Genomic DNA, 10,081 nt, shown 5'->3' with positions numbered 1-10,081 from the left:
TTATTAGTTTTAGTTATCCTTATTATTTTCTACAAAATTTGGTGATGTTACAATACTATTGATTGGAGTTTTAAAACTCCATGAATTTTAAAACTAAATATTTTTAAAATGAAAATACTCTATTAATATAAATATTTTTAAAAAGTATTATTTTAATATTACTAATTTTTATTATTACTTAATAAATTTTTTAATAGAAAAATCGTATTATCTTAAAATAAAAAGATTGAAGATTGAAGTGCTCATTTTTTTTGGAAAGAGCGCCTTGTCCTTTATAAAAATGGACAAAAACGGTGTTGGGTATTTATTTATTTTTTTTGTTATTGTATATGAATCTGATTGCTTTCTCTTTTATGTGAGCTTTATTGTATATTAATCATTTAATCTTCTTGAATTGTATATTAATATGTAATTAAGGGTGTTCAAATCTAAACTAATTTAAATTAAACCGCTCATCCAATCCAATTCAAACTGAAAACCAATTAAAACCGCACTAATTCGGATTTGATTGGATTCTATTTTTTGCAAACAGTTGGATCGGATTGGATTTCAGATCTANAGATCTTCTTTTTATAACCGATCCAAATCAATCCAATCGCACAATGAACTATAATATTATTATTTTATTATTATATTTACAATTATACTTATAACATGTTTAATTTGTTATACATTTTTATATTATTCATATATTATTATTATTTAATAAATCTTTTATGTTCAAAATGTGATTTATTTATTTTTTTAACTAACTTATAATTTTATTTTTATTGTTATGTTATCGGTGACTTTTTAAAATATTATTAAAACTTGTTATGTCATTGTTAATTATTTAAAATATAATATTGAGACTTGTTATATGTATTTAACTTTTTTAATTTACAAAATCACAAATCCAATCCAATTCAAATAATTTGAAATTGGATCGGATTGGATAAATTTTTGATTCAAAATCGATCCAAACCACACTTCGAACACCCTTATTTGTAATTGGTAATTTCTATCAATTGGATTTTTGACTATTTAAGTATTTAACTTTTGATTAATGTTTTAAAAATTGAACCGAATTGACTAATTTGACCGAGTTAACCGGTCACTTAGCCGGTTCAATTAAAGTATAAAACTGCAAAAAATTGAAACTGGGTAAATCATGGTTAATCAGTGAACCGTCAGAACCAGCCGGATTTTTGCGTGGTTTCCGCTTCGGTGCATCAATGAAAAACGACGCTGTGTTGCAATCAGAAGGAAGAAGAACGAAGAAATACCCCACTTCCTTTCTCTCACTCTCTGAAACCTAACCCTAAGCCCAGCCAGCCACCATCACCGTCCCTCATCGCCAAATTCTTCTCCTCTGGTACAGGGTGCTCCCCGCCGGTGGGGACAAAACGTGGGTGCCGTCACACTCTTGTTGTCGCAGAACTCTTCTCATCGGATCGCCGAACTCTTCTTAGTTCTCATCGCTCCTCTTCTCGTTGCCGTCGCACGAAGGACGCGTTGATCCGGTGGCGTCGCCGTACCAAAGGTTGATCGGTCGGTCGTCGTCTCTTCGAGCTCTCTCTCTGTCCGAGGCCAGCATCCCTCTTCGAGCTGTCTGTTACTCTCTGTCCGAGCTCACTTCCCTCGTCAGTTGCCGTCACTTCCCATTCCTCCGTGGCCGTCACTTGCCTTCCTCCTTGGCCGCCCGTAAGCACTGCTGATTCAATTTATTTTTGCTTGTTTTTGTACTTTTGTTTGGTTTTCTGATTTCTGGTTAATTTCTGCTTATTTTGAGTTACTGAATTTCTGAGTTTGTAAGCCTCCATCCCTCCACTGCTTATTCAGTTTCATTTTTGGGAGTTAATTGCTATTTTTCTGGATTTAATTATGTTGATTGTTGATTGTTGTTTTCCTGGGTTACTTGTTGTTTTCTGAGTTATTTTTCTTCCTTGTTCATTGTTATTAACAGGGCTGGGTTGTTGTTATTTTGTCCTGACTTCTGGGTTAATTATCGTTGATTATTGGTAATTTTCTGAGTTATTTTTGTGCTATTGTTCTAATTCTGAGTTAATTTATTAGTTGTTGGCTTGTTCGTGAGCAAAATTAGTTAAACTTAAAAACTTGTTTTTATTGTTGTTTCTTCTGGTGGCGGATAAGTGTTATCCTTTATGTGCTTCACTGCATTGTTAAGTTTTGTTATATTGATTCTGATTTCTGAGTCGTTGGTTACTGATTTTTCTGATTCTGACTTGTTGATGGTGCTTTGCTGGGAATGAGTGTGTCAATATGTAATTGAGATACTTGTGCTCTTCAATTGGATTCGGCTCTGATTGATGTTGAAAAAAGAATTTTCAGTTGAAATCCCGGATGAGAAAACTGATAAGCTTGTTTGCTCTGCCAATGTTGCAAATTACATAGCCTCATCTAAAGCTGACCAGAAAATTGTTGAAAGCCCTGAAATTTTACTGTGTTGTTTTCTTGGGGATGTGGCAATCTAAGTTATATGAACCTGTGTTAAGTTTGTTTAGTAGCATATATGACTTAATGTTAGTTTCCTTAATAGTGTACTTTATACGGGAATGCCTTAATTAGTCTGAAGAATACCAAATAATTGCTCTTAGCTAATATTGATCACTTGCTTTAGTTTACTTTGTGATGATTATGATTTGTGATGAGGAGCATATATGTGCATTTTGATTTTTTTAATTATAAACTTTGATGTTTGAAGTTGTTTGTAAACTTTTAATGGTAAATTATAAATAATTATGTGAAACTTTGAATTTTATTAGCTTACAATTCATTGAATTTAAATATTTGAAATTATATAAAATTTTCAATAATTTTATTTTATATTTAATTAAACTGGTTGAATTCTGGTTGAATTTCGGTTGAACCACTAAATTATTGAACCAGTCACTCTACTGGTTTATTGACCGGTTCAGTTTTCGCAACCATAGTTTTGATCAATGTTATGAAAACTAGACAGGATAGGCCGGTCGGACTGGTCCAACCGTGAATTGGCAGCATTAATGGTCCGGCCAGCCATGTAAAACAGTGATAAAAAATTGGTGGAGAGCTGCTAAATCGACCTAGAACCAGCTGGTTGGACCGGACAGGGAACCCGCCGGTTTGAAGGAAATGGCGCCTTGTTGAAGTTTAATGGGGGAAGAAAAATGTGAAACCCTACCCAGCTACCTTATCTTCTCCTTCTCTTCAGTTCAGACTTAAGAGTGTTGCCACCGAAACCCTAGCTTCTCCACCACCGCCACAAGGACTGCCGCCGTCCGTCATGCTCAAGCACCACCGTCGTTGTCTGGTCGTCCGCCCTTTTTCCTCGTTCAACAATCGCACCTCCTTCCTGAGCTCGGTGTCAGTCCCTGGTCTTCGTCCGCTCTATTGCGCTCCTGCCACCGTCCGTCGCGCTCAAGCATCACCGTCTTCGTCTGGTCGTGGTGCTTGAAGTTTCTAACCCACCAATCGCAGCTTCTTCCTTGAGCTCGGCGTGTTGGAGTCTGCTCTTCGTTTGTTAGCCGCAGCTTCTTCCAACCCACCATCGTCGTGCTCGTTGCCTAGCCTTCGTCTCCGGCGTGCTTCTGCCCCTCTGCTCAGACTGCTCAGAAGTCAGAACTAAGGTTTACGATTCTGCTAGTGCTACTCAGATTGGTTTCTTTGTTTTTTTTTTTTTTTGAATTTTTTGTTCTTGGTTCTTTTTTCTTCGATTTAGGATTTTACTACTGTTGTGCCGTTCAGATTGAATTGTTGAATGATTAGCTCAGCTCATGGATACTACTGTGCTGTGTTGTACTCTGTTTTGTTGCTTTTTTTTGTGCTGTGCTGAAAATAATTTAGCTGAAATTATGCTCATTGCTACTACTCATGGTTAGTATTAGAAAAAGTTTATTAGCCTTTGTTAAAATTATGCTCATTGATACTGCCCATTGTTAATCTTTTTTGTTTTATGCTGTGCAAAAAATAATTTAGCTGAAATTATGCTCATTGCCACTACTCAGTTAATATTTGAAAAAGTTTATTAACCTTTTTTAAAATTATGCTGAAAATTATGCTGAAATTATGCTCATTGTTACTGTTCATTGTTAATCTTAGAAAAAGTTTATGCTGAAACCTTGTTAACTTGTTAATCTTTAGATATCGTTTTTTTTGTTATTTGACTTTTGAATTTGTATTTTGATAAGATCATAAGACTTTAGTTGATATAGTGTTTTAAATTTGAATGACATTTTAAGATTTATATTAGACTATAGTTATGTTTTAGTATGCTTATTTATATTTTATTTATTATTTTATTATAAAACGGTTTTTCCGGTTGGACCAGTAAAGTAGTGAACCAATAACTATAACAGTTCGATGACCGATTCGGTTTTCAGAACTTTGTTTTTGATGCTAGTATTCTTGTGACCAAGGTTATGTGATTGTTCTTTATTGTATATTAATCTGTGATTGGCAATTGCTGTCAATTGGAATTTCTTTTTTAGTTATTATATATTGATCTATTTTGATGCTGGCATTGTGAAGGTTAGGCTCCCTCATCTCATGTCTGTATGTGTTCACTTCTCAAATTGGTGCCCATTTCCAAACTCAACCTCGTCTCGTTTCCAAGGTTCTTTCATTGCAGAGATGGCTTCACCATGCACATGCAACTCCCATACACTTCCACAAGAGCAACAAACTTGGCACTTCCACTTCCTTTCGATTTCGACGTTCTAATCCGAGTTTGCAGGGACATCAACATCGCTAAGAGGCTTCACACTCTTCTCGTTGTGTTGGGAAAAGCTCAAGATGTTGTTTTGTCAACAAAGCTGGTTAATTTGTATGCATCCCTTGGGGACATCACATTCTCTCGCTCCACCTTCAACCAGCTTCAGAGGAAGAATATCTTTGCCTGGAATTCAATGGTGGCTGCTTATGTTCGCAGCTGCCGGCGCCATGAGGCATTGAGCTGTTTCAATGAATTCTTGTTAGTATCTGGTTTAAGGCCTGATTTTTATACCTTTCCACCTGTGTTGAAAGCTTGTGTGAATCTAATTGATGGCAAGAAGATACATTGCTATGTTGTGAAGTTGGGTTTTGATTGGGATGTATTTGTGGCTGCCTCATTGATCAATTTGTATTCGCGGTTTGGTGCTTTGGATGTTGCATATGAGCTGTTTGATGAAATGCCTGATCGAGATGTGGGTATGTGGAATGCAATGATTTCTGCGTTTTGTCAGAATGGGAACGCTGACGAGGCATTGCATGTCTTGAATAGGATGAGAAGTGAGGGGCTGAAGATGGATCCTGTTACTGTGTCGAGCGTACTTCCTGTTTGTGCGCAGTCGGGTGATATTGTTAGCGGTATGTTGATTCACTTGTATGTGATAAAGCATGGTTTGGAGATGGACGTGTTTGTATCAAATGCTTTGATCAATGTGTATTCAAAGTTTGGAAGGCTTGGTGATGTGCAGAGGGTTTTTGATCACATGGAAGTTAGGGATCTGGTATCTTGGAATTCTATAATTGCTGCATACGAGCAGAATGATGATCCAACTACAGCACTCGGGTTGTTTAAAGAGATGCAGTTTGTTGGAATTCAGCCTGACTTGTTGACAATTGTGAGTTTGGCTTCAATCTTTGGTCAGTTAAGTGATCGAAGGATAAGCAGTTCAATTCATGGATTCATTATTAGGCATGAATGGCTTGAAAAGGATGTTGTGATTGGAAATGCACTTGTGAATATGTATGCAAAATTGGGAGCTATGGATTGTGCTTGCACGGTTTTTGAACAACTTCCTGTTAAAGATATAATATCATGGAACACTTTGATCACAGGTTACACGCAGAATGGTCTTGCAAGTGAGGCAATTAATGCTTTCAACATGATGGAAAAGTGTACAAAGATAATCCCCACCCAAGGGACATGGGTGAGCATTCTCCCAGCATATTCACATGTTGGAGCTTTGCAACAAGGAATGAAAATTCATGGAAGGTTAATTAAGAACTGGCTCTACAAGGATGTGTTTGTGGCTACCAGCCTAATTGACATGTACGGAAAATGTGGGAGGTTAGTTGATGGCATGTCATTATTCACTGAAATTCCACGGGAAACTTCAGTTCCTTGGAATGCCATAATATCATCTCTTGGGATTCATGGGGATGGAGAAGTAGCACTCCAACTTTTTAAGGATATGCTAGCTGAAGGGGTAGAGCCAGATCATATCACATTCGTATCTTTGTTGTCGGCATGTAGTCATTCTGGGTTAGTGAATGAGGGTGAACGCTGTTTTGATTTGATGCAGAAAGAGTATGGAATCAAGCCAAATTTGAGACATTATGGTTGCATGGTTGATTTGCTTGGAAGAGCTGGATATTTGGAGAAGGCGTATAATTTAGTGAGCAGCATGTCGATGCAGCCTGATGCGTCGATCTGGGGTGCTCTTCTAAGTGCTTGTAGAATACATGGAAATGTAGATTTGGGTACCTTTGCTTCAAGTCGTTTGTTGGAAGTTGATTCTGAAAATGTTGGCTATTATGTTTTGCTATCAAATATGTATGCAAATGTTGGCAAATGGGAAGGAGTGACTAAAGTAAGATCATTGGCCAGAGATCACGGTCTGAGGAAGATTCCTGGATGGAGTTCTGTTGTAGTGGGAAATATAGTTGAAGTCTTTTACACTGGGAACCAAACCCATCCTAAATGCACAGAGATATACGAGGAATTAAGGGTTTTGGCTTCCAAAATGAAGAGCCTCGGTTATGTTCCGGACTACAGTTTTGTCCTGCAAGATGTTGAGGATGACGAGAAAGAGCAGATTTTGATGAGTCATTGCGAGAGATTGGCAATGGCATTTGGTATTATCAGCACCCCACCAAGAAGTCCCATTAGGATATTCAAGAACTTGCGTGTCTGTGGTGATTGCCATAATGCAGCTAAGTTCATATCCAAAATTACTGAGAGGGACATTATTATGAGGGATTCAAATCGCTTTCATCACTTCAAACATGGGATTTGCTCATGCGGTGATTACTGGTAGTGTCGCTAAAGTTTGGGAGTTTGAGAAGGATGTCCTTAAATTAAGACCTTGTATGACAAAGCAGGCTTTGGTTGCTCATTGCATTGTAAACTTTATTTTTATTGGTGACGATCTACTTTGATGTAAGAGTATGGTCTTTTAGGATTGAAAGAGAATTGAAGCAGTGGTTAAGCCTAATGAAGTCTTTTCTTTGCTCACACAGCAAGACATCTGCATGATAGAGTTACTCCAAATCTACAAAATTTGTTGGCTGCTACGAATAGTGATAACTCCAACAACCGAGATGGCACTACGAGACACACTTCACTTGGGAGAGGTGGCTTTGGTAGAGGAGCATGCGACAGAGGCTGTGGTAATTCTAGTAGAGGAGGTTACACCAAAATCTGTTCCTTCTGCAACAAGGTCGGTCACTTGGTAGATGTATGCTACCAAAAGCATGGGTTTCCTCCCCATATGAAGCAACAATCCAAAGAAGTCAGCATCAATAATATGACTCCCAAAGAGAAATGTGATGATAAAGGCAGCCTAACCTCATCTCAGTTTGCAGATAATAATAACTCCAAAGTTTCATTATCACTAGAACAAAGGCAACTCTTAATGTCCCTCCTTCAACAAGATGACACACAGCTTCAAGGTGCCAATCCAATTGAAGAGTGGCATGAGATGAGGGAGTCTAATCTTCACAACACCAGCATCAAAATAGATCAATATACAATTAAAAAAAAATTCCAATTGACTTGCCTATTACAGATTAATATACAATAAAGAACAATCACATAACCTTGGTGACAACTCAAAACACTAGAATCAAAACATATCAATATACAATAAATAGTAAAAAATCCAAGTGATAGAAATTATAAATTAACAGTGCGGTTTGTCTCTTTCTTCTCGTAGTTGATGCAAAGCATTGCTTGCAGCCACTATAGCCACTCCCAATTCCCAAGGAGTCAAGAACTCACTATACTCTACTGGTGTGTGGTTCTCTCTGTACCTTCTAACACCAGAAGCAAAATAAAAGCCGGAAGAAGCTTTGGTTTGGGGACATGGCTTCTGGATTGGTACTATCACGTCCTGTTACTTTTGTAACTGGCAATGCCGAAAAGCCTGATGAAGCTCAAATTCTTTTAATTTAACCCTTTCTTCTGTTTGTTTTTTGTTTTGTTTGAGTTGCAAGGAGAGCCTGAAGATATCTCCAAAGAGAAGGCTCGTTTGGCTGCTCTTCAGGTATTCACTCACAATCTGGCTTTCACTGATTTCACTATGTGTGATTTTAGGGTCGAATTTTCTTTTTTTCCTCAATTTTTTAACCTTTCTGATGGCTTTTCAAATGTATGTTAAGGTTAATGGACCTGTGTTGGTTGAAGATACTTGCCTTTGTTTCAATGCCATGAAAGGTCTTCCAGGATGGTATAATTATCTTATTTTACATGATTCTAAGTTGGGAATACTATTCAACCTGACACTGCTTTTGTTTGAATGTTTTTAATTTTTTTACAGGGCCTTACATGTAAGTTCTATTTCACATTTTATCATCTTGAGGTACTCTCCTTTTGGGTTCACGAAAAGTGTTGTTTATTTTATGTCTGTTCTATAAGACCAGTACCTTGATACTATGAAAATAAAAAAATAAGGAAAAGGACAATTTCTCAAAACTGGTTGATAATATGGTGGTAGATCGACAAATGAAAGCAGGGGGTCATTCTATAACATTTTAGGAATGGGTTCCCTTGTATATAAGGATAGTTGCTGAATAAGCAGTGTGTCAGATTGTTCATATTAAAATTTAAACCCACTTTTATTTGTTGATCATAAATCTGTGATGGTAGTACTGTCTTGGTAGTGGAAATCACTATATGCTACCAATTTATATTTGATTCACCATTTGCGTATGATTCATTTGTTCTAGTAAGATTATGACCATATACATCATCCAAATGGTTAAGAAAATGTTTTATCTTGTCAGTTTCTATTTCAACCCTGAAATTAGCTCTATCTATCTGCGGAGCTGAGAAGTTGTACAAGTGGTCTTAAAGTTAATTATATTTCTTAAGGGGTCTAGGCTCAATGTTGATGAATTTATTTAAAGTGCATACTCAAAATGGATCTATTGTGTACATTAAAGTTGGAACTTCTTATTGACGCAGCCTTATTTGCAGTGTTCCAATTGTACGATAGCACAATGATTATCTTTCTTTTTTTCCCACCTCCATTTGACTTTCTGAAATCTGATTTTCTTCCTCTGCCCTTCTTCTGAATTAGCCAAATTCCACTCCATCTTCTTCCTTCCGATGATAAGTGATCTTTCTCATATGTTTTTTCATAGACTTGTTCCAGTGGAGCTACTGAATACTTTCGAACAAGGGTTGAATCAAGAGTGCTATGCTTTATTATTCACTGTGTTGTAGAAATGCATTTTCACTGCAACAACAAACCCATCTTCCTACAAATTGTTACATGGATTTTCGTTTGGCTTTGGGCTTGATATTGTATCATAAATCCACTTATCTCTTTTTATCTACTTATCTCTTTCTATCCACTTATCAAAAAATTTCTCTCTCATGGAGAGCATCGCTTCTCTCGCAAGGAGAGCATACCAGAACCTCAGGTTCTATTCCTTGAGAACTCTGATCTCATCAACACTCATTACTAGTTATTTTAACTTTCTACCATCACCCTCCTTCCTATCTTGATACCCCTAACCTTAACTGCCTTTTAATCCAGCTGAATATCGGTACCATTGTCATTGGCATACCTCACCAAACACTTACAAAACCAAACATCATATAATCCATTAAGCTAACCCCCTACATAACCAATGGAACCCCAAATTATCCTGCAAGTGCAACTCATGGGTTTCAACAGATTGAAGGAATGACCATCACAATAAGCAAAAAGGAGAAAAACGAATATAGAGAGGATTGCATCAATATAGTGGGCAAACTAATATCAGACAAAGAGATCAATTTCAAGGCAAGCAAAAATGCTCTATTAGGAATATGGGGCAACCCAGAAAATGTTTTTATCTCTGAAGTAGGGAAAAACAAACTACTCTTTAGTTTTAAAGATCAGAAGAA

The 10,081-nt window shown here is 36.9% G+C and overlaps 1 protein-coding gene and 1 long non-coding RNA gene across 6 annotated transcripts; both read left to right on the top strand.

Moving 5' to 3' along the window:
- The first annotated feature begins 1,141 nt into the window (after window positions 1-1,141).
- On the top strand, window positions 1,142-8,117 carry LOC107469403 (pentatricopeptide repeat-containing protein At4g33990). 5 transcript variants are annotated; one of them, XM_021132473.2, is made up of 3 exons: window positions 1,142-1,683; window positions 2,963-3,608; window positions 4,510-8,117. In XM_021132473.2, exon 3 carries the CDS (start codon window positions 4,536-4,538, stop codon window positions 7,002-7,004), a length of 2,469 nt encoding a protein of 822 aa, XP_020988132.1. In that variant the 5' UTR covers window positions 1,142-1,683; window positions 2,963-3,608; window positions 4,510-4,535; the 3' UTR covers window positions 7,005-8,117. The 5 variants fall into 5 exon arrangements, with proteins under 5 accessions (XP_020988132.1, XP_015944272.1, XP_015944271.1 ...); XM_016088786.3 differs by having other exon boundaries at window positions 2,959-3,608; window positions 4,515-8,117; XM_016088785.3 differs by having other exon boundaries at window positions 2,959-3,608.
- A 3-nt stretch (window positions 8,118-8,120) lies between these two features.
- LOC127742532 (uncharacterized) lies at window positions 8,121-9,840 on the top strand. The gene is made up of 3 exons (XR_008003866.1): window positions 8,121-8,231; window positions 8,347-8,414; window positions 8,505-9,840. It is a non-coding gene; the product is annotated as an uncharacterized LOC127742532 (long non-coding RNA).
- Window positions 9,841-10,081: the final 241 nt, after the last annotated feature.

This window comes from Arachis duranensis, chromosome 10, assembly GCF_000817695.3.
Source record: "Arachis duranensis cultivar V14167 chromosome 10, aradu.V14167.gnm2.J7QH, whole genome shotgun sequence".
Lineage (NCBI taxonomy): Eukaryota > Viridiplantae > Streptophyta > Magnoliopsida > Fabales > Fabaceae > Arachis > Arachis duranensis.
The sequence above is the reverse complement of the archived record's forward strand: the minus strand, read 5'-3'. Positions and strand labels throughout refer to the sequence as shown.

Coding starts and splice junctions, on each gene's coding strand:
- LOC107469403 (XM_052255156.1), top strand. CDS start 4,536: ATGTGTTCACTTCTCAAATTGGTGCCCATTTCCAAACTCAACCTCGTC.